This window comes from Macrotis lagotis, chromosome X (genome assembly GCF_037893015.1).
Source record: "Macrotis lagotis isolate mMagLag1 chromosome X, bilby.v1.9.chrom.fasta, whole genome shotgun sequence".
Taxonomy (NCBI): Eukaryota; Metazoa; Chordata; class Mammalia; order Peramelemorphia; family Peramelidae; genus Macrotis; species Macrotis lagotis.
In genome coordinates, this window is record NC_133666.1 from 148,057,851 (window position 1) to 148,082,050 (window position 24,200).

Below are 24,200 nucleotides of genomic sequence, written 5' to 3' on the forward strand. Positions count from 1 at the left end.
GTTGAATTCTGAAGCCCGTGATACCTACACCTCAGGAAGAAAGATGGCTCACCCCGGCTAACATCATCAGAGCAATAAAAGGCTGCTCTCCCCAAGAGTGGAAGGACTGAACAATTTTAAAGAGCCGGGGCGGCTAGGTGGCACAGTGGATAGAGCACCGGCCCAGGAGTCAGGAGGACCTGGGTTCAAATCCAGACTCAGACACTTAATAATTACCTAGCCGTGTGGCCTTGGGCAAGCCCCTTGACCCCACTGCCTTGCAAAAACCTTATTAAAAAAAGTATAAAGATCCTTCCTCAATACCACTGTGGCCAGGGGTGAGGGAAACAGTGGGATTTGAAACTGGACTTAATTCCCCACTTCTGACAAGTCCCTCCTCCCTCGGGCTGTTTCCTCATCTGTAAAACGAGAATGCATAGGCGTGCACAGAACTCCCTAGAGGAGGCAGCAGGCAGAGACCGGCGGGGCGGACGGCGCGCAAAGCCAGGGTTCAAGCGCCCCGAACTCCCGAGGCCCTGGCTGCGGAGGCGACCCCCGGCGGCCCACCCGGGCTCCCGGCACTAGGGGGAGGCGGGAGCTCACTGACGCGTCCCACGCCGACGCCGGCCCTCGGAGAGGGGACGGGGGTTAGGGCGCTTCCCCCGCTTCCGCCAGGCCGCGAGGAGCCGCCACTCCTCTCTCCCCGTTGACTTCCGGTAGCGAGGCCGCCAACCAGCGGCGGGCTGGGCTGGAAGCGCCCGCATGGAGCACGCGCGCAGCGGTTCGAATCCCGCGGAGCCGCCGCCCCCGCCCCCGCCCCCCTCCGCCCCCCTCCGCACACACCTGCGCGAGCGCAGAGCCCCGCCGGCCGCACGCAGGCTGCGTGCCCACGCCCGGCTCCCCGCGCCGCCGCCGCCCCCGCCCCGCACGAGCTCTGGGCCGCCCCGCCCCCGCCCGCTCCCTGCGCTCCCCGCCCTCGCCCGCCGCTTCCCGCCGGTCCAGGAGCGGGGCCTGCCCCAGCCCGGGCCTAGCGGGCTCATGGCCAAGAGGCGCGCGGCGGAGCCGTTGGCGTTCCACGTGCCCTGGAAGCGGCTCCCGCCCTGCGGCCGCCTGGACGAGCCCGAGCCGCTGTGGGCCGCCCCGGGGCTCGGGCCGCGGCCGCCGGCGAACGGCTCCGAGCTGCGCCGCAAGCGGAAGCGGGAGGACGGGCCCATGGCGGAGCACCTGGCCTCGCCCAGTAAGCGCTCCGGCGACGCCGCGGACGCCGGCGACCCGGCCCCCGGGGACGGCGCCCGCATGGACACCGGGGAGCCCAAGCCGCCGGCCGAGCCGCGCGGCCCCCGCCGAGGAGCTCGGGCCGCGGCCCATGCTCCGGCCCCGCGCCTCCGAGAGCCAGCGCGGCGCCGGGGAAGGCGACCCGCAGCCCAGGGGCCCCAGGCCGCCGGAGCAGGAGGTAGGTGGGTCGGGCCGGGGCCCGCGGCCGCGGCCGGGCCGCGCGCTCCCGCCTCCGTGCTGGGCCGGCCCCTCCCCTGCCCGGGGGCGGGGGCGGTCCTCGGCGGCGGCCCGCGCCGCGGCGCATGCTCGGCGGCAGGTCGGCGGTGCGCAGAGCGGGCAGTCTGTGCTGGGCACCCCGGAAGGGGCCCTTCGCCAGAGTCCAATCCGGCCCCCACGGCCTCTGACCGTTATGAAGTATCTGAGGTCCTCCTGACTGCAGGGCCCCTGCTCTATCCACTGCGCCACCTAGCCGCCCCTCCAAATGCATTTTTAAAAACATTTCCCACTTACTTGCATAGTTTCCAGTAGTCATCCTTTTGCAAGCTTTTGACTTCCACATTTTTCTAGCACCCTCCCTTCCATCCCCCTCCCTAATCCCCCTAATATAGGTTGTGCATATACAATTATCTTTAATATGATTCCATATTCATGTCGTGCAAGAAGAATTAGAACTAAGGGGGAAAACCTTGAGAAAAAAATGAACACAGAAAAGTTTTTAAAAGTGAACATAGTAGTATTCTTTGCTCAGCATTCAGAGTCCTCAGTTTTTTCTCTGGATGTGTTTACGGCATTTTCCACCTCAGATCTTTTAGGATCAGCATTCAGACTCCTCAGGTTTTTCCTCTAAATGTGGATGGCATTTTCCGTCTCAGATCTTTTAGGATCATCCTTGATCACTGAACTGCTGGGAGGAGCTTTGTCCATCGTAGTTGATCATCTCACAATGTTGCTTCTCATGTGTACAATATTCTCCTGGTCTTGCTCACTTCAAAATGCATTCTTTATTCAGCCTGAATCCATAAGCTTTTCCTTTAGCTAATATGGTTGCCAGCCTAATATGGTTAATAATCAAATTTATACTTATTTAATTCAGCGAAAGAATGTTAAGTACTTACTAGTGCCAGACACTAGTAAGTAAAGGAGACTGTCCCTGCCCACAAATAACTTTACACATTCATGGTCAGTACTTATTACCTATATAGTCCTAATAGGTTTTTGCAGAATACTTTCTTAACTACCAGAACAAAGAACAAACAACTTGCTCCATACTTAAATAGTAGTCAAGTATGTGAGTCCAGATTAACAATCCCCAGGTATGCTGGTGTTCTATTATATTTTGGAACCTTGTTGAATTAAAACCTGAAGAATTTTTTCACAAGGTGCTTGGGAAGAAAAATTGGAAATGTGGACTTGGATTAATGTAAAATAACTATCAAAGGAGAGACTATAGCTGTATGGGTTAAAATTAAGAATAGAATGTAATATTTAGAGCAAGAAGAAATGGGTTTAAATGTTACTGCTACAAATTAAGATAGCTTTATTTGAGATGGAGTCTTGAAGAAAAGGTAGCAAAATATGTCTCCTGTGAAGACCTAACTTGTGGTTTGGGGCTGCTACCAATCAGGAACACCCTTGGCAAGGCCCACCAACACTGAGCACACGTGGACCTATACAAACTTGACTGAATGGTTAGAAAAAATTCATTGCCTAGATCAGTCTTCAACCATTGAATTCTGATGACAGTCACATACTATCTTATCCACCTTCTAGTGCAAATGAAACTGTATTCCCAGAGAAGGATAGGGTTGGCAGAACTCCAGAAGGAGAAAACTACTCTCAGGTATTGGTGGTAGGTAAAGTTTTCAACTCTTGAGTGTTGTTTTCAATTAATGAATTAGTATTAAGTATTTAATTATGTGCTAGATATTAGAAGAACCAGAGATAAAAATGAAAGTCTCAATCCTCAAGGAACCTGCATTCTGTTGTAGTTAAGAGGTGTGTGTGTGTGTGTGTGTGTGTACATAGCCATGTATGTGTATATATCCAAAGTACAATATAATGTTGGGAAGCAGGCAGTAGCTGCTGAAGGGATCCGGAAAGAGAGACAACAAGATGATTTGAGCTAAATTTTTAAGGAAACCAGAGATTCAAAAGGTGAAGTTAAGGTGGGGAGTACATTCCAAGTATGAGGGAAAGCTGTGCAAAGAATATAGTCTATGTGAGGATCAGCAAAAGGATCAGTTTGACTTTAGTTCACTAGGGCTTGGAGGAGAGTAAAGTGTAACAAAATTGGCAAGGTATGTCTTGAAGGGCTTGAAAATTGAAAAGGTGTAATACATTTATGTACACTTGAAGGTTTGCAAAGCACTTTGTATCTATTATTTTATTTGATTTTGACAACAATCCTATTTGGAAAGGACTCTCCAAAAATGGGCGTTAAAGGCAATAGGGGACCATCGAATTTTTTTTTTGCTTTTTCTTTTTTTTTGTTATGCAAGGCAGTGGGGTTAAGTGACATGCCCAAGGTCACATAAGCAAGTATTAAGTGTCTGAAGCCAAATTTGAACTCAGGTCCTTCTGACTCCAGGGCTCTGTCCACTTAGCTACCACATTTTTTTCTTTTTGGCCATGTGAATTTGAGTAGAGTGACATAGTCAGATCTGGGTTTTAGAGAAATCAACTTAGCAATTATGTGACCTTTTAATTCTCATATCAAATCCACATAAGTTTAAATTAACCATTTTATTAAGAAAAAAAGTCTTTAGTAACAATTAGCTCAGGTATCAATTATCCATTTGAGCATAAGAACCGTAAAAGCTACTACTCAAGTATGTTTCACAGTGAGGTTCAAGTAGACAGTGAATTTAAATAAAGCAGGAATGTCTGACTCCCTTTATTTCTGAACCAAGTCAGTTCTGTTTCTAGCCAAACCAGCTTCATGTGAAGTGGATCCTGAAGTGCTCTTTCTCTCTTTTGTTTAAATTATTCATTTGTTTTTACAGGTATTTATTATTTCTCCCACCTACCCCTCGCCACTCCCCCTTGAGTAGTTGGAAAAGAAAAATGAAACTTTCATGAAAAATGTACATAGTTCAGCAAAACAAATTCTTGCATTGACCATGTTCATAAATATACATCCCATTTTACATTTTAAGGCCAACAGCCAGTCTGATTGAGGGATATTTCATCTTCAGTCCTCTTGATTTGTGGGTCAGAGTTCTAAAGTCTTTCAGAGTTGGTTTTCTCATTAATGTTATCATTGGAATAAGCTTTCTTATAGTTCTCACTTTATTCTGCATTCTTTCATAGAGGTATTCCCAGTTGCTTCTAAAACTGTTTCATCATTTCTTATGATGACACATTCATATGTCATATTTTTAAAAATTTTTTTTATTCTCATTTTGTACAAATGGTTTTTTTTAAATCAATAAAATATTCTTGTTTACAAGTAAACAAAATACCCCTCCTCCTCCCCCATGAATATAGATAGACTTGTTTGGGCGAAAAAAGTAAAGGGGAGAGGAAAAAAATTAAAATAAAAAAAATAATAATAGTAATAATTGTAGGTATGGCCAGGTGGCTCAATGAACAGAGCACCAGCCCTGGAGCCATGAGCACCTGAGCCCACATCCGGCCCGTACACCCAACAACCACCCAGCCATGTGACATGCAAGCCACCCGATCCCCACTGCCCTGCAAAAACCAAAAAGAAAAAGAAAAAGAAAAAAAAGACCCAAAATAAAATAAAATAGTAATAATAGTAGGGGTGGCTGGGTGACATACAGAGCATTGGCCCTTGAGCCAGGAGCACCTGGGTCCAAATCCGGCCCCAGACACCCAAAGATCACCCCGTTATGTGGCCCCAGGCAGGCCATCCAAGCCCTACTTGCCCTGCACCCTCCCCCAAATAATCATAACAAAAAATGTGCTTGAGTCTTTGTTCCAACACCAACAACTCTGTCATGGGTGGATCTCATTCTTTATGATAAGTCCATCACAAAAGTTATTTCCATATTTTTCCACCTTTGCCATTGCTGATCGAAACTCCCTCCTTTCTTATTTCTCCACTACCATGTACTCTATTTTCTCTCTCCTTTCACTCTGACTCTGCTGTAGGGTAGCTGAGTGGCACATAAGATAGATCCCTGGTCCCAGGGCCAAGAAGCCCTGAGCCCCCATACCACCCCTTAGGCCCAGAATCCACCTGGCCCTGTGGTCCTGGGCAGGCCTTCCATTCCCAGTCCCTTGCAAGAAGTAAGAAAGAAAATGTATTATATCTGGCCACTCTCCCCCCATGGTCCATCCTCTCCTCCTTTATTCCCATCCCCACCCCTTCCCCCTGCTCCCCCCCCTTCTTACTCCAGATGTCTATACCGCATTGAGTATATTTGCTGTTTCCTCTCCTAGCCATCTCTGATGAGAGCAAAGTTTCCCTCATTCCCCCTTGCCTTCCCGCTTCCATATCATTGCAATAGCTCACTGTAATAACAAAAAAATCTTATGTGAAATATCTTGGACTATTCCCCCTCTCCTTTTTCTTTCTCCCATTCCATTTCCCTTTTTTCTATTGACTCCATTTTTACACATACTTTATCTTCCAATTCAGCTTTCTCCTGTGCTTCAACTATAAAAGCTCTCTCTACCTGCTCTATTAACTGAGAAGGTTCATATGAGTATTATCAGTGTCATTTTTCTATGCAGGAATACATGCAGTTCATCCTCATTAAGTCCCTCATATTTCCCCCCCTCTCCTCCAATCTCCATGCTTCACCTGAGTCCTGTATCTGAAGATCAAACCTTCTGTTCAGCTCTGGCCATTCCAAAAGGAACCTTTGAAATTCCCCTGGTTCATTGAAAGTCCATCTTTTTCCCTGGAAGAGGACATTCAGCCTTGCTGGGTAGTTCATTCTTGGCTGCATTCTAAGCTCTCTTGCCTTCCAGTATATTGTATTCCAAGCCCTACGAGCTTCCAGTGTAGTTGATGCTAAGTCCTGTGTGATCCTGACTGCAGCTCCACAATATTTGGATTGTGTTCTTCTGGCTGCTTGTAATATTTTCTCTTTGACTTGGGAGTTCTGGAACTTGGCTATAATATTCCTAGGGGTTGGTTTTTTGGGATCTCTTTCTCAGGGGGATCAGTGGATTCTCTCCATTTCTATTTTGCCCTCTGCTTCTAGAATATCAGGGCAATTTTCCTGTAGTAATTCTTTGAAAATGATGTCAAGGACCTTTTCCTGATCATGACTTTCAGGTATTCCAATAATTTTTAAATTATCTTTCCTAAGTCTGTTTTCCATATCAGTTGTTTTTTCAGTGAGATATTTCACATTTTCTTCTAATTTTTCATTTTTTTGGTTTTGAAGTATTGATTCCTGATTTCTGGTAAATTCATCAATCTCCCTGAATTCTATTCTTTGTCTGAAGGATTTGTTCTCCTCAGAGAGTTTTCTTATTTCTTTTTCCATCTGGTCAATTTTGCTTTTTAAAGCATTCTTCTCCTCAATAACTTTGAACTGTTCTATCCATTTGACCTAAGCTGGTTTTTAGCATGCTATTTTCTTCAACATTTTTTTGGATTTCCTTGACTAAGCTGCTGACTTCATTTTCATGTTTTTCCTGCATCTCTCTCCTTTTTCCCAGTTTTTCTTCCAACTCCCTCATTTGATTTTCAAAGTCTTTTGAGCTCTATCATAGCCTGAGCCCAGTTTCTGTTTTTCTTGGAGTCTTTAGATGCAGGAGCTTGTGCTTCCTCATCTTCAGACTGAGTATTTTGATCCTTCTTGGGCTCATTTGCAAAATATTTCTCAATGGTCTTCCTCTTATTTCTTTGCTTGTTCATTTTCCCAGCCGAAGCCTGTTTTTTTAGGGTGCTTCCTGAGCTTTTGGGACACTCCCACAAGGGTCTCAGTGTGTGAGGTTCTGTCCTCCCTCCTGGTCTGTGAATGACCATAAGCGCCCCCCTCTGCCAAGGGGCTGATGTGGGGGGGGGGGCTGCTGTTCTATGGGGGGGCCTAGACTGTGGTCAGGATCTGAATGTGGTCAGAGTCCTGTTTCAGGGGCAGAGAGCCATATTTTTTTTAATAGTTGATGGGTATCCTCTTGGTTTCCACTTTGGGGTTACTACACAAAGAGATGCTGTATAAATATTTTTGTGTGTGTAGCTATTTTCCTCTTTCATCTCTTTGGATTATGGGCCTAACAACACTAGATTAACTGACCACAGGGTATCTACCAACTTTGGAGAAAGGTTGTATTTTTTAAAATTTCTCACCACAAAAGTTATTACTCTTGTCATTTAAACTATATAAATTGCTGTTTTGGGGGCAGCTAGGTGGCACAGTGGATAGAGCACCTGCCCTGGAGTCAGGAGGACCTGAGATCAAATCCAGCTGGCCTCGGACATTTAATAATTACCTAGCTGTGTGGCCTTCGGCAAGCTACTTAACTCCATTGCCTTGAAAAAAAACTTGAAAAAAGTTGCTGTTTTGAACTGTTTTCTTATAATAAAGCAGACTAATTATCATTGGATTATTAATGATCTCAATCTTTCATTTTGACCCTCACAGATTTAGATTGATTACTTCAACTCTATTTCTTCTTTACTCTATCATGTTGGGGGAAAAAATCTCAATTTTAGAAGGATAGGAGCATGATGAATTAAATCACCCATAATTTTTCTTCCTTGGGTTTTATAAACTTAGCAACTACTTATTCATTTAATTTCATGATATTGATATCATTTCGCAAACTTATGTTTGTGTATTTCTAAGTAGCTGTGTTATGAAAAAGTTATATGGGGGAAGTTGGAGAGAAAAGCAGTTTTCTCTAGTATGCCAGTTCAAGTGAAAACTGCCTAGAAGATTTCCTTTGGATTAAGGATGTATTTATCTAATATGAATATTAGATTGTGAAGAGTAATACAGAAGTTAAAACACTGAATATTTTAGGTGTGTCATTTATTGTGCTGTGTGACCTTGGGTTTATATTTAATCCTGAGACTCCCATTTTCTTGAGTGTAAAATTAAGATAAGTAGGCTTCTTAACACTCACTTAGCCACCACCCTAATTTTAATCACCTTCCACTGCTTGCTCAGAATATTTGATAAATCTCCTTATTGATGTCTCCACCTCTAGTCTCTCCCTTCTCATGCAATTGCCTAAGGGTTTCCTGAAGTCCTGATCTATATCACCATGTCAGTACCATGTCACCATCACTACCTCCTATTCTCCTGGTTGTGATAAACTCAGCTTTTTTCCCCCTAGTTCTTTTTTTTTCCTAGTTCTTAATTATATTGTTTTTTCATTCATCTATGTGGCTACTGTTAGTATTATTGGGTCAAAATAAGTACTACTCTACTGGATTCTCTTTCATCTATGCACATTGTCTTGTTGATGTCATTAGCTTCCTTGGGTTCAGTTATGATCTTTGTGAAGACAGAACTACAAATCTAATCTTCATCTCTGCTGATCTCATCATCACTTGCCTTTTGAATGTCTCTTAGTTTTTCCATAGGCATGCATTTCTTAAACTAAAGTCAACAAAACAGTCCCCATATTTTCCCCCAACCCACCCATTCTTTTGCCTTCCTTAGGCTTATTGAATGAGTACTCCTTTTGTGGTCACTACTCTTCTAATCATCTCACTCATCCTTAATAATTCACATTCTCTCATTCCCCCATATTTAATCAGTTGCTTAGTCATAAAATTATATTGATTTTATTCTCCTCCCTGTGGCAAAATGTAAACCCCAAATGAGGTGGGGTATTAAGAAATGTAAATATAAGAAATAAATACTCATTTTTCTAGCTGGTAGCACTTTGTCATGATCATACAGGGTAAAAAGGGAGCAAAGTCAGGCTTACTCCCGAAGTCAGTGTCTCTCTGAAAGAAAGTACATCACTAGCTACCCTTTCTAGTACTTTTTCTCAGTCCCTATTCTCCCCCCACCACCACCTCAGGCCGCTAGTTGGTGCAGTAGATAGAGCACTGATCTTGGAGTCAGGAGGATAGGAGTTCAAATCCAGCCTCAGGCATTTGCCACTTACTGTGTGACCTTGGGCAAATCCCTTTACTCAGCTTGGGCCATCTGCAGTCATACTGATCCATATCTGGCCTCTAATTTAGACCCAGGTGACTCCAGAGGAAAAAGTGAGACTGATAGTTAGCCTAGCAACCCCCTCACTCAAATCCAATTCATGTGCTTGTCATGGTATCACCTCTCTGATGTCATGGTCATCTTCAAGAATGAAGGATAAACAATAAAAACTCATCCCCTTGTCTCCCATTCCCAAGTTTAGCTGAAATAGAGAATACATGAAGGGGGAGAGTAGAGTCAACTAAAGTAAGAAAGGTAAATATAGCCAGTTTGAGGTTGCTGTTCCATAGATGGTTCGGTGAGAGATGGTGCTGGCCTAGAGTAAAAAAATTTAATCTTCATGAATTCAAGTTTGGTCTCAGAAGATTACTGTGTGACTCTTGGGAAGTTCCTTAACTCAGTTTGCCTTAGTTTTTCATCTATTAAATGAACTGGAGAAAGACATGGCAAATCATGCCACTGTCTTTACCAAGAAAAGAAAACCCCAAAGAGGTCATGGAGAGTCCGACATGATTGAAACAAATGATCAATAAGCTCTTATTCCACTGGCATTTCTGATATTCAAAACATTTATGAAACTTCATATGGAATTGCCTTCTGAGGAAAGATTACAAACCATAAAGGAAAATTTTTCATTACTATGTAGTCACAATTTTATAGTCGTATTATTTGACTAGATTCATTATTACCTGGTATGCTTACTTTCCTCTTTATTCATTGGTTTAATTCAAAACAACTTTTGACTGTTTCCAGAAATCAAATATACTATCAAAAAACAAAAACGTTCTAAGTATCTGGAGGCAATTTTTAAAAATATTTTGTTTACTTTTTTCAAATATATGCAATAGTAGTTTTCAATAATCATTTTTGCAAGATTTTTACATTTTTCCCCCTCTCTCCTTTCCCTCCCCCCTCCCCCTGAGAGAAAGCAATATAGGCTACATATGTAAAGAAGAATCAAATCAAATCTGAAAAAAATATACATAAAAACCAGTTTTAAAGATTGAGGACAGTAAGCTTTGGTCTGCATTTATCACCACAGTTCCTTCTCTGGATACATGGATGATATTTTCCATCATAAGTCTTTTAGAATTGTCTTCAATAGGGGCAACTAGGTGGCCTGGTGAATAGAGTCAAGCCCTGGAGTCAGGAGGACCCGAGTTCAAATCCGGATTCAGACACTTAATAATTGCCCAGCTGTGTGACCTTGGACAAGTCACCTAAACCCCCCATTGCCTTGCAAAAAACCTAAAAAAAAAATTGTCTTTGATTTTGTACTGCTGAAGTGAACAAATTCATCATAGCTGTTTATCACCCAATGTTACTGTTAATGTGTTTAATGTTCTTCTAATTCTGTTCACTTCACTCAGCATCAGTTTATCCAAGTTTTTCCAGGTTATTCTGAAGTCTTGTCCCTCAAGATTTCTCATACAGCAATAGTGTTCTATCACATTTATATATCATGATTTATTTAGCCATTTCTTCATCATTCTGAAAAGAGCTACTATAAATATTTTTGTATATGTGGATTTTTTATCTTTTTGGGATACAGACCTAGTAGTGGTATTGTTGCATCAAAAGGTATGCACAGTTTTATTGCCGTTTCGGGCATATTCCAAATTGCTTTCCAGAAAGGTTAGATCACTTAGCAACCACCAATAATGTGATAGTGTCCTAGTTTTCCTACATTCCCTTCAACATTGATCATTTTCCTTTTTAGTCATATTGGACAATCTGTTAGGTATGAGGTGGTATCTCAGAGTGTTTTAATTTGCATTTCTCTAATCAGTAATGATACAGAGCATTTTTTTTTTCATCTGACTGTAGAGAGCTTTAATTTCTTCATGTGAGAATTGCCTTTTCATGTCTGGAGGCAATTCTTAGTTTTTTAAAAATACTTTAAGGAATTTTCCTTGAAATAAATTTATAGTCCATCATCAAAGTCATTTTGTGGGTATTAAGTCTAATTGTGAGTGTGTGTGTGTGTGTGTGTGTGTGTGTGTGAATTTGTGTTTTAATTTGACCAAAAACAAACATCTTATTTATAAAGGGATATTGTACTTATATTTTTATAAATATTTAATTTCTTTCTCAACAAGTAAAAAATTCCATTCTTGTACTGTAGATAGAATACTTTTCAAGACAATAGAAGAGAATGACAGATAATAGTTGTCTAGTAAAGGATTCTGTGTTACAAACCTTTCTCAATTAGTATTGTTATAGTTTTAAAAAAATAAATATTAAGAAACTAAATTAAAATATCAATTATATGATGAAATATGCTTTAATGGTGGTATTTTAGTTGTGTATATTCTGAAATTCTAAAATAAAAGTTTGAAGTCCTTTTTTAGGGGTTTCCCTCTTAAAAGGGAAAATTGTTTCTATTAGTGACTTAACTATCATCTAAACCACAAATTAATTTTGTTATATTTTTCTCCCTCACAGCTTATTGAAGAATTTTGGCAATATAATACATTCCAGTATTGGAGAAATCCTTTACCTTCCATTGATCTGTCAGAAATTGAGACACTGACTGATGCAACTCTTAACAGCAAGGATGAAGGTGTTGAAATTGACATGGAGTCTTGACATATGGATCTACTACAGTTGGAATGATGATGATCGGTTCATTTAAGGATACTCATTTTTATCTAAATCTACCTGCTCCTCTTCAGAAAAAGAAATGTTTCAGATATTTTGAGGTATAACCTCCATGGGGGAAAAAATGAGAGAAGGACTTTTTACAGAAAAATGTTGAGACTACTGACCTTTCTGAAAAGAATTTTTCATGGATAGTCAAGGACAAAGTACAGTTATAACAGAAGTATTTTAAAACATGGATGCTTGAAGAACATATGTTCAAACTTTGAAACTGAGTTTATCTCTAGTATAAGAGTATCAGAGGTGACTGAGAACTGTTCGAATAGTAAACCAAAAAAGGTTTAGTTGTGGTGCATGAAATTAAGAAGTTTTTATAACACTTGCTGGTAATAGTAAATAATATATTAATACATTTTGTTACCTGTGTTCTTAGTTGAACCAAAAAAGCTGTTACAACATCTATGCAAGCTAAAAAGGTGACTTTGTCAAGGTGTTCTCTCTTTCTGAGAACTGATGATGTTTTTAAAGAACACTTTCCTTGCTGTGTAATGTAAAGTAGTAGACATCTCAGTAAGCACTCTTTACATTTGTGCTTGTACAGCTATCAATATAATTTGACTTATGTTGAGTTGTGCCAAAATGTCCAATCAGAGATGGATATGGAGCAATGGGAAATGATCAGGGGCTCCTTTTCCCCAGGTAATAAGGGGAAAGAAATTTTATCATACAATCAGTTTGGTTGGTTTAGTTATTTTTTTAAACTAATGAAGTTTTTTCTTTTTTAAATGATAAGAAACTTGTCATAGATGGACCAATGTATAATTGCTTTGGCTTTAATCATCTTATGATGTATTATGACAAAGTTTTAAAATTTGTTTATTATTACTGTTGTATTATGATAATGCTTTACAAAGCCCTTGCTAAAGAGAAATAAAGTTTTTTGGTGTGTTTTAAGTTACACAAGTGTCAGTGATTAAGTTAAAATTTGTATAGTTCTCAGGTTATCTTTGAAGTGTAACTTGGCCTTATTTTTTTCTGTTTACATTAGAAACAGAAATATTCTGTTAAGAAAAAAGGAAAATCTTATGGGGTCATGTGAGCCCTGAAGTTAATAATAGGTTGATGGTAAGAGACTAGCTAAATAAAAAGGATTTTGTTTTTTTTTTTTGTACATTTACATAAATTTCAAATTTTTCTGTATGTTTATCTTGTTTGATCTCTTTTACAAAGTGAATTTGCCATACTAAAACCCTATTGCTAGAAATGTGTTTTTGGACCATAGGTATTTTCATTTCCTAGAATTTCATAACCCTTTTCTATGTGAACAGAATCTACCCTATGATATATATCATATATGTGTGTGTGTGTGTGTATACATATATATATATATATATATATATATATATATATATATGAGCATTGTGTATATGACATATAGATATGAGCATCATATATAGGTTCTTTTCAAAGACTTTCAAGGTTGTAGCTTTACTTAAGTCAGTTTTTACATAAATGCCTGACTCCAGCTAATAGTGAGAGTGGATACCATGATTCTAAGGTTGTTATAATTCATATTTTATAAATTTTAAGGTGTAAAATGTTTCTTCCACACTATAAACCTGTGAGGTAGAGAATAGAATGTCAGAGGACTTTGTGAATTTATATGGACCCATTCATTTGTTCAAATCAAGATGAAACAATGCTGATACATATGTTGGAGTGAAAGTTGTTGGCATAGTAGAGCCCTTGTGGAATAGCCCATACCTGAAAGGAATTCCCACTTTCAATATACTCAATAATTGGTCATTTATTCTCTGCTAACAGAGACTTGGTATGCTAGTATTTCCAGAGGAATTTCATTCCACTTCAGCACAAAAGTATCCCTGATGTCCAGTCTAAATTGGCCCTTTGCATCTTCTACCTCTTGCCCCTAGATCCTGTTGCTTTTCTCCTGGAAAGCCCTTAAAAGACCTGAAAGAAACTATTATTAGGTGCTTTACCATATGCCAGCTACTGTGTTGAGCATTTTACATATATTTCATAAGTTGCTTACAACAACCTCTTGAGTTAGGTGCACTATTATTTTGTAGTTTTATAATTTTACCTTATTTTATAGTTGAGCCACCAAGACAGACAGGAGTTATGTGACTTTCTCATGGTCACACATCTAATAAGTGAGAACTGGTTTCAAATTCAGCTTTTCTGGACTCTACATAGCTATCAATTCTATATCTCCCCTTCCTCATTTGTAGCCTATAGAACTTATTTCCTTCAACTAATCTTTATGTCACAGGATGATAAGCATTATTGAAATTGCATCTGATGTTATCAAAAGTTTCAAGATAATGGAATAAAGATGAAGTTTAGGGTTCCATCTGGGTATTGTTAGCTGTGCCAAATCAGATCTATAAGAAAACACATTCTGGAATCATTGACAAAATAATGTATCCAACTTCTATTAGTCTAACTTGATAGTTAGCTACCAGAGCAGATCTATAAACCTCCCTAGGCTTCAAAATTTGAATAGTAATGATATGAGCTTATATTCAGTATTTTCTCATTGGTTTGTAATAAACTCACTTCTTTAGGATTGAGAGTTTCACTTGACATCTAAATCCTCATAGATAATGATCATTATAAACTTTTAAAAGGAACAGTAGTTGCATTGTTGGGTCTGTTGGGAAAGGCATTGAAATGATTCTCGATAGGGCTTTGGGCAAGTTTTTAATATCTTTAAGACTTCATTTTCTTTTGATATTGATTGTTACAAAGTTCATTTTTAACTCTAACATTATATCACTATCAAATTATTACTTTTTTTGGTTTTTGCAAGTCAGTGGGGTTTTTGGTTTTGGGTTTTTGCAATGCTCAAGGTCACATAGCTAAGTAAGTATTGTGTCTGAGATCCAATTTTGAACTCGGGTCCTCCTGACTCCAGGGCTGGTGCTGTATCCATTGTGCAATTAGCTTCCCCTCACCAAATTATTTAAAAAAAACACACACAAGTCTTAAAACTTGTGATCTGAATAAACTTCATATAATTTTAGCTTTGCTAATAATATGGACAAAGTTTTATGGTCAGTGGTGTCAGTAGTTTCTGTATAAATATTCCCCCACCCACCCAAGTTTTACACCTATAAAATTCAACCTATACTCACTAGATTTCAAAGAGATCTATTTTTATAGGCATCTTGTATTTGGACCAATATGGAAGTAAGTACCTACTTTGTGCAAAGAATTATCAGTTAGGTGCTAGAGAAAGATAATGTATTTCCTGTCCTCTCCAGCTTAGAATCCAGAAGGGGAGATAGCATTTATGTAAATAACTTGAATACAAAATAGAATATCATAAACAAATAAGTATTTGAGTATAAAAGAGTTACAAAGTCTTATGATTCGGATTTGAGGAGGGTGAGCTTGCCAATCAAGAAGTTTAGGGTTCCAAGAAAGAAGTGGAAGACTTACGATGAAAGAAGTGGAAGAGTTCCAATATAAGCTAAATCTGAAAGGTTAGCTAGGATTTCAACAGGTGAAGATGATAGGTAAAAGTATAAGATAAAATAATCACATATACAGGTAAGATAAATTGGCAGAATAGTAAGTTTAGTTTGACTAGGACATGGGAATTATGAAGAGGAGAATAGTGAAAGTAGTTTAGACTACTATTGCATTAAATCTCATTTCTTTCTACAAAAGTATAATCATGACATTACCCTGACTGAGATATCAGTCAATCGATATTAAGTGCACACCACGTTAAATATGCTTAACGCAGGCAGCTAAGTGGCAAAGTGGATAAAGCACCAGTCCTGGAGTCAGGAGTACCTGGGTTCAAATCCGGTCTCAGATACTTAATAATTACCTAGCTGTGTGGCCTTGAGCAAGCCACTTAACTCCATTTGCCTTGCAAAAAAACCTAAAAAAAACGTATATGGCAAGATAAATACCTTTGTTGTTCTAGAGCAATGAACGAAGACAGTTTGCAAGTAAATGCCAAGTGAAGAAAGGGGAAAAAGTATGTTAAAGGTTTGTACCTTTTAGCAAAGTCTTAATAACATTCCTTGGCATTTCTGGCCATGAAAAGGGGGAAAAGATTATTTAATCTTGTAACTCCCCTAGATCAGAGACCTTCTAACCTCTTCTTGTTAACCCCTTTTATCCCAGATCAGATTCCCAAATATACGTAGTGAAAAAGAAAATGCTAGAAAAATGTTAAAGCTTGAATTGCATTCTGGTTGCAGAAATTTTTTAGCTATTTAATCTTAGGCAAATTTCCTGATCAGTAAATAGAAAAATAATAATGGCACCCTTTTACTAAGGTGGTTGTGAAGATCAAAATGACTAAGCATTAGTTCTTTAATTGAAAATTATTATTCCATACTTGATAACTCTTAATGGTTTTTAAATGTCAAACTTAATAAGATCAATGATTTTTATATATAATTTAGAAATACGATTGATGTCATCTGAATTTCATTGTTTATTACTGTATTGCTAAATTTTCATATTGTGAAATTTGAGAAACCATTTTAACAAGAAATGCTGTTAAAACAACTTTAATCTGGCTGCTGCTACACATGAATTGGGGTTTTAGAAAGATGTGATAAAAATTGTTGTTTGAAGACAAATATTTAATTAGGTATTTTGTTAGAAAAACATAATATATAATAGCAAATTTTTATTTGAGAGTCTTGGCTATTACGAAAGTGATTAGGGTGGTTTAAAGCTTCAGTATAATGAGTCAACTATCAAGTATTTGTTATATATCTGAAGCTCCAAAATATGGGTAATTTTAATCTATAAGTAAAGTATAAATGAAAAGTTAACTGTTAGAGAAACATTAGGAAAGCCCTAACATATTGCTAGAGAAGTTTTCCTGGTTTTTTTGGTTTGTTTTTTTTTAGGGTTTTGCAAGGCAAACAGGGTTAAGTGGCTTGCCCAAGGCTGCACAGCTAGGTAATATATTAAGTGTCTGAAGTCAAATTTGAACTCGGCTACTCCTGACTCCAGGGCCCCTGCTCTATCCACTGCTCCACCTAGCCGCCCCCTGAAATTTTCCTTCCCAAGATAATTCTTGGGTCTCTTGTAACTACCCCAGGTCAGAAACATTCTCTCTGGTTGTAGAAATTTATTAGCTGTTTAATTTACTATTGTTTTGAGTTTTGATTACAGGGATAATTGTCATGAAAGCAATAGTAGAAAATGGCAATCTTGGAACTGCTAAAAGTGGATATCTGTATCTAGGAAAAATTTTGGGGCTGGACTTGGTACAATCTAGGTAAGAACCTTCTGGCTATTATTGTGCTATTGCCTTTCTGAAAGGGCAATAACCTCCTGATTAAACCGTGCTTTTTTTTTTTTAATTTATTTGAATTTTACAATTTTTCCACTAATCTCACTTCCCTCCCCCCACCCCCCCACAGAAGGTAGTCTGTTAGTCCTTTACTTTACATTGTTTCCATGGTATACAACCATGGTTGAATGTGATGATAGAAATCATATCCTTTTTATTTTAGACAACCTACATGACATGTTTTTAAAAACATGTCCTCAATTCCAAATAAATCAAGGTCAAAAATAAAAGAATAGGGGCAGCTAGGTGGCGTAGTGGATAGAGCACCGGCCCTGGAGTCAGGAGTACCTGGGTTCAAATCCAGTCTCAGACACTTAATAATTACCTAGCTGTGTGGCCTTGGGCAAGCCACTTAACCCCGTTTGCCTTGCAAAAACCTAAAAAATAAAAAAATAAAGGAATAAAGCTCAAGATGACATCAATTCAAGTTTGTCCAAGTCCTGGTGGTTGTGTAGATGACAAAAAGCAGCAGCCAGTTATGATGACAGGTGATTCAAAGTAATCAGCTGAATTTGTTAACATTTCTCCATTTCTAAACCATCCTTAAAGAAAATCATATATGGGGTCACACCATCCTCATGGAAATCTAAGAGAGCCATCATGCCATCTAGATTCAAGTTTTCACCTATGAAGAACTGATAGTTTTTAAAATTAGCAAGGATATGTTTGATTTGTTCTGTAGCTCCCATCATAAAAGGTTTTACTCTATCTGGCTTGTTTTCTTCAAGTCTGCCTTTGATGGATTTCATGTAGTCTTTGTACTTTTTGTAGGACTCTTTTGTGAAACTAGTTTCTTGCAGATGATGGTTTATTACTGTATCAACTCCAGTGATTACAGTGGCATCTGTTCCTTCACCCTCAGGACCTTCAGCAGAGGCATTTCCACCGATGAGTGAATCATCAATGGTCCCTCTGTCCTACTGACCATCTTCCCCTCCACCTCCAGGCGTTCGTGATCTCCTGGATCTTGTAAATATCGGAGAACATCTCATCATGGCTGATGAGGTCCCAGTAGATGCTCATGGCGGTGGCGGGGAGGGAAGCGGCAGGGCGGGGGCCTGGAACTCGTGAGTGTGATGCAGCCGGAGAGGCACTTGGGGAGAAGGGGAGAGCAGGCAGAAAAGCGAGAAATCATATCCTTGAAAGAAAAAGTATAAGAGGTAGCAAAATTACATAAAATAACTTTTTTTTAAAAATTAAAGATAATAGTCTTTGTTCAACCTCTACAATTCTTTCCCTGGATACAGATGGTATTCTCCAACGCAGATACCCCCAAATAGTGCCAGATTGTTGCACTGATGGAATGAACAAGTCCATCAAGGTTGATCATTACCCCCATGTTACTATTAGGGTATACAGTGTTCTTCTGGTTCTGCTTATCTCAGCATCAGTTCATACAAATCCCTCCAGGCTTCCCTGAATTCTCATCCCTCCTGGTTTCTAATAGAACAATAGTATTCCATAACATACACATACCACTGTTTGTTCAGCTATTCCCCAATTGATGGACATTCACTCAATTTCCAATTCTTTGCCACCACATACAGGGCTCCCATGAATATTGCTAGATCAAAGGGTATGCACATTTTTGTTGCTCTTTAGCTGTAATTTCAAATTGCTCTCAAGAAAGGCTGGATGAGTTCACAACCCCACCAACAATGTATTAGTGTCCTTAAATTTTGTTTTTGATATATACTGTGACTACATGGTTGGTTATCAGATATGACGTACCTGGATTCAAACAAAACCAAGGAAGTTTTCTCACTACAATGTTAGAACTATGTTCCTCTTTTTCCTTTTATAGCATGTATTATAAATAAAATACTAAATCTGTTAAATAATAGATTGATACTGAAAGATCTCAGTATCTCTATAAGAGAATCCAAGTGTGTGAAGATTTTAAATTTGTGGTCAAATTATGATATAGGGATGATATATATCCTCCTAAGGGGAAAATGATTAGACAAAGTAATTAGACAGTGGTATAAGGTAAAGTTTTAAATAGTAAAATTTGAAAAAGCAGCAGGATTTTATGAAAATTAAGACTGCTTTCAGTTTTATTTTTTCTTGCTTTCAATTTTATTTCAAGCATTTTTTTAGGTTTTTTTTTTTGCAAGGCAATGGGGTTAAGTGGCTTGTCCAAGGCCACTTAGCTAGGTAATTATTGACTTTCTGAGGTCAAACTTGAACTCAGGTACTCCTGACTCCACAGCTGGTGCTCTATCCACTGCACCACCTAGCCACCCTGAAAATTAAGACTTTGAACCTCTTTTACTAGTAAGTTCTCAAAATTGAATTTTGCATATAAATTAGATCAATAATGCTAAAGAAAGTAAAATTACTTTCCCATTTTTCAATTATCTGATAATTTTAAAGGGCAGAACAGCTCATTATTGGATTGGATCCTCAAATTTCTTAAAAGATTCTTATAGTAGGTACAAGATTTAGATAAGCATAGAAACAACAAATAGTATATAAATTGAAATTATCTGATGTTAATTTTTTTAATCTTTTTTAAAATTTTTATTTAAGGCAATGGAGTTTTTAAGCATTTGCCCAAGGTCACACAGGCAATTCTTAAGTGTTTGAGGCCAAATTTGAACTCAGATCCTCCTGACTCCAGGGTTGGTATTCTATCCACAGCACCACCCAGCTGCCTTGAAATTCTCTGATTTCAAAATTGGAGAACCAAATTTAGGTTGTTTTACAAAATATTAAGTCAAAGTTATCTAGGAACCTCTAGATTTAGAACCAGAGAAGCAGAACCAGCTTTAGAGCTGTCTTAAGAATAAAGCCTAATGTCCAAGAAAATGTATCTAGGGACCAGGTAACTACATGAGACATCTTGGACTCTTTGAGAATGAGTTACAAAGTTACAAGGAAACTTGATGTTAGTTAACATTGGTGATATTACTGTATTTTTTCATGTGGTTTATGCTTGTATTTGCTTGATTACCTTTGTGACATGAAAATCTCCCTCCTTAAATGAGACCATTTTGAGTCCTATAAGTAGTTTGATCTTGAACTTGACATTAATGTAACTTGACTTAATGTAATTATGCAATTATGAGAAAACCTTATTACATTGTTTGAAATTAATCTTGTGTGACTAGGAAACTAGACCATTCTATGTGGTGCTTAGGAGACCTTTAACCAAGAGTGCTAACCAGAAACTCGAATCCAAAGATTGATGCAAGGTCCCTCTGACTATTCCCACAGCTGCCAAACTTGTGAATGTGGCTTCCTGGATCATCTGAAGAAAGCTGCTCTTGAGTGGATGGAAAACCTCCAGGAACTTCAAGGTTTATCTGATATGAATCCAGAAGCTACTGACATCCAGATGAGAATAACTGTCCTAAGATTCTGGACCAGGACTGAGTATATTGTCCTAGTTTTTTCTCCTTTTCCCTTTTGTTATGCACCCAGCTACCAAAGCCCTGATTCAAGCATATATTGGCATTTTCTCCCTCTCCATTCTTGCCCCCTCCCCCTCTTTACTTCAAAAAACAATTACTTACAATGATACCTGGGACACATTTCTCCTATAGGTCCCCCTTCAGGAACTAATTCTCAGGCAGCGTATCCTGGCCCAATGAGCCTCTCATGGCCTCTTGGTTTCTTCCTGCCTCTCCTTTATTGGCCAGAAGAATAAGGGTTCTTTCAGACCTCCTTTCCTTTGGCCAAAAGAGGGAAAAGTCGAGATCTTAGGAGAGACTATTGTTGAGAGCTAAGGCCCAGGAAGCAAGCTGTGCCCTGAGTTTGGCATAATAATGCTTTGTACTCACCTGAAATCGAGTGTCCCTGAGCACCAGCAGGCCCAGACATGAAGCTCTGCTATGAATGAACTTTTTTGTCACTATACAACTTTGCCTCACTGTTGCTGTTGTGCCTCACTACTGTGCTACACCACACTGTTTAACTCTGTCTTGCCACCAATATATAAATCAGGGTTCAACCCCTCTGCCGTAGATCTCCTCACTAAGGGCAGGGCCCTAGCACATGTATATAATCTGCCTCCTTGGTTGTAAGCCATTTCTGTCACTTGAAATTAAACTTTAGTTTGATTCCTGATTCCCCTGACTCTAATTTGTTCTATTCAGCTCTGACCATCCATAGATGAGAGGCTGGTGTTCAGTCCGGGGATACTTAGAATTTTGCAAATACTACTGGGCAGAACTTATGTCCATATAAATGACTCATATCTTTAATTAACTTTTAAATATATGTTGACTTGTCCCATAATGAAAGGCATTATCAGAATAACAAAAGGCATTGCATAATTCTGAGTTTGAACTTTCAAACACTATTTTTGTTGTTACTATCACATGGCCACATTTTCAAACTGGATCTTACAAAAGTGCAGGTGCAGAAGTGTAGGTGGAATCAATTACAGCTAAGAACAATCCAATCCTAAGCATCATAGGGGTCATTTACTACGTTCCAGTGTTATAAACATAGCTATAGAAAACAGGAGACACATTATAATGTATAAGTTTCTGTCATGTTCCAAATACTTTTGATATACATTTGATACATATTTTTGTATGTTGAGGTTAATGTCATGCCAGTATAAATCATAATTGTAGGAAGAACTGTCTTCTAGTCTTTCATTAATTTGAAAAGTTCTACCCATTATTAAAGTAATATAAAATTGTTGTGATTGTGATTCAGTGTTTTTAATATCATAGAATCTGATGCAGATGTGTCTTCCATAGACTTTTGGTTTTTTCCATGATCTTAAGAGTCCCATGTCTCCATTAGGCACTAATCTTTCAAGGAACCCAAGAGTTGGAAGGAAAGTCATAAGGTTATTTAATCCAACCCATATCTGATCATTAGTTATTGAAACTAACATTATTGACAAGTAATCATCTTATTTCTACTTAACCTGAAGGAATGCATTTTACTTGTGAACTATTGTGATTTTGAAGAAATTAACCACCTTCCCTCCACCTCAGGTTTAATTGAATGAAATCTGGCTCTCTTTCTCTTCTACTCACTGAATCTAGTTCTTCCCTCTGGCTCCAAGCAATACAGTTTTGATCCCTATTTCACTTGTCAGTCCTTCAAATGTTTAAACTACTGTCATATATTCCCTGAGTTTTTTCTACTCTTTCAACCTTTCTACTTTTTTCAACTCTTTCAACTTTCTTGCTGGTATGGCATAGGGTCTTCATTCCTCTCACCTTCCCATAGTTCCCTTTTGAATCTTCAGCTTGTCTTTTATTCCCACTATGTATTCTCAAATTGACCATAGAATTCCAGATAGCTTCTGCCCAGGACAAATTACTATGTGTCTCATCTCTGCCTTAGTCTGAAAGCGTTGCTTCTCAGTGAAATCTACAATATTAGTGTTTTTTGGTTGTTGTCATTGGTTGCCTTATTGCACTAATGATTTACATTGAATTTTCAGTGCACCAAATGCCCAGAATCTTTTATGGAGCGTTTTTAATATTTGCAAAGCACTTTACAAATCTAAATCATTTTGTCCTCACATCACCACCAATAAATAGGTGCTTTTGTTTGTTATTCAGTTTGTTTCTAGTCATGCTCAACTCTTTGTAGCTCGATTTGTGGTGTTCTTGGCAGATATACTAAAGTGGTTTGCTATTTCTCTAGAAGAAGGAGTTATTATTCTCATTTTACAGATAGGCTGACAAAGGTCTGCTCAGAGTCACATGGCTAGGGGTTGTCTTGAGGCTGGATTTGAGCTCAGGTCTTCTTGACTCTACCCACTTATAGTTTATAATTGACCTACGTCTCATCTTTTTTGATTCTTGGACAATACTTTGATTTACTTTGTAAAGTGAGGAGCCATGATGACTTTCCAAGATCCCTTTCAATTCTAAATCTTTTTTGGGTACTTCCAGTTATACACATTGTAACTTAGACATGCCTGTATGATTCTTATCCATGTCTTCCTACAAATGCCCCATAGATGGATCTTTCTGATTTATTGAGACCTTCCTTTTAGGTAGCTTGAAGCAGATTAGATAGATACTAGTGGAGCATAAGCTGTCTTTCAGTTATTCCTTGTTCTTGCTACATTACTGCTTTTTCTCTTTATTTCTATCTATAGAACTTGCTTATTGCCACTTCTGTTGGTAATGTGCTCAGCTACTTGTTCATGCACATCATGTATTTCTGTTGACCTTTGATTGACTCTTAATTATTTAGTATTCCATGACTCAGTCTAAGACATCATTATAAGAATATTGTTGTTAAAAAAAAAAAAAGATGAGCCTTTGTTTTAGGGGGAAAAACATTTCCCAAGGTCAAATCTCACCTTCTTTTCAATTTTGGACCTATTCCTTCTGTTTTCAGTATCCAAGATGTTATTTCTAATGAACTGGTTCTATTGGATGTCCATCCAATTGCATATGATCATTAAAGACAATTGACTTTCTTTACTCACTCATTTTTTTCCTTGTGGGGCTACTTAGGCTAAAGGCTTAACTCTTGAGTAATTAAGGATCTGATTCGGGAGAAGCAGCAATGATGTAATTGATAGAATTGTCATCCTTGAATAGTAGCACTGGAATACCTCACCTTGCATAGGGAATTCCTCTCCTATTTCAACTCATCCTCAGAGATAGTAGCAAATATCCTTGATAAGTAAGTGTGTGTGTGTGTGTGTATATGTTTCTTTTTTGTGCCTCAGTAATCAGAGAACTCAAAAACTCTCATATCCTTTGGGTAGTCTAACATGCCCAAAGGAGACACCTTGTTGTAGCATTTTTTTTTCAGGATTTTCTCCTTATCAAATGCTTTTTAATAGTCAATCATTAGGGTCTTGTATTTCCTCTACCTTTCAGCCAATTATGTGATTATAAAGATTTGGTATTGTAAAAAGCCTAACTCTCTTCTTTTCATTTTGAATCAGTAATTTATTAAGC

At 38.8% G+C, this 24,200-nt stretch overlaps 1 protein-coding gene and 1 pseudogene across 1 annotated transcript; one reads left to right on the top strand and one right to left on the bottom strand.

The window, feature by feature from the left end:
• Positions 1-939: 939 nt before the first annotated feature.
• Positions 940-13,105, top strand: LOC141497926 (uncharacterized protein C9orf40 homolog). Its single transcript, XM_074200792.1, is given in 3 exon segments — positions 940-1,316; positions 1,318-1,432; positions 11,796-13,105. Coding segments are annotated over 3 exon segments (558 nt in total). The 5' UTR covers positions 940-1,017; the 3' UTR covers positions 11,940-13,105.
• A 4,602-nt stretch (positions 13,106-17,707) lies between these two features.
• LOC141498005 (translationally-controlled tumor protein-like) lies at positions 17,708-18,342 on the bottom strand (annotated as a pseudogene).
• Positions 18,343-24,200: the final 5,858 nt, after the last annotated feature.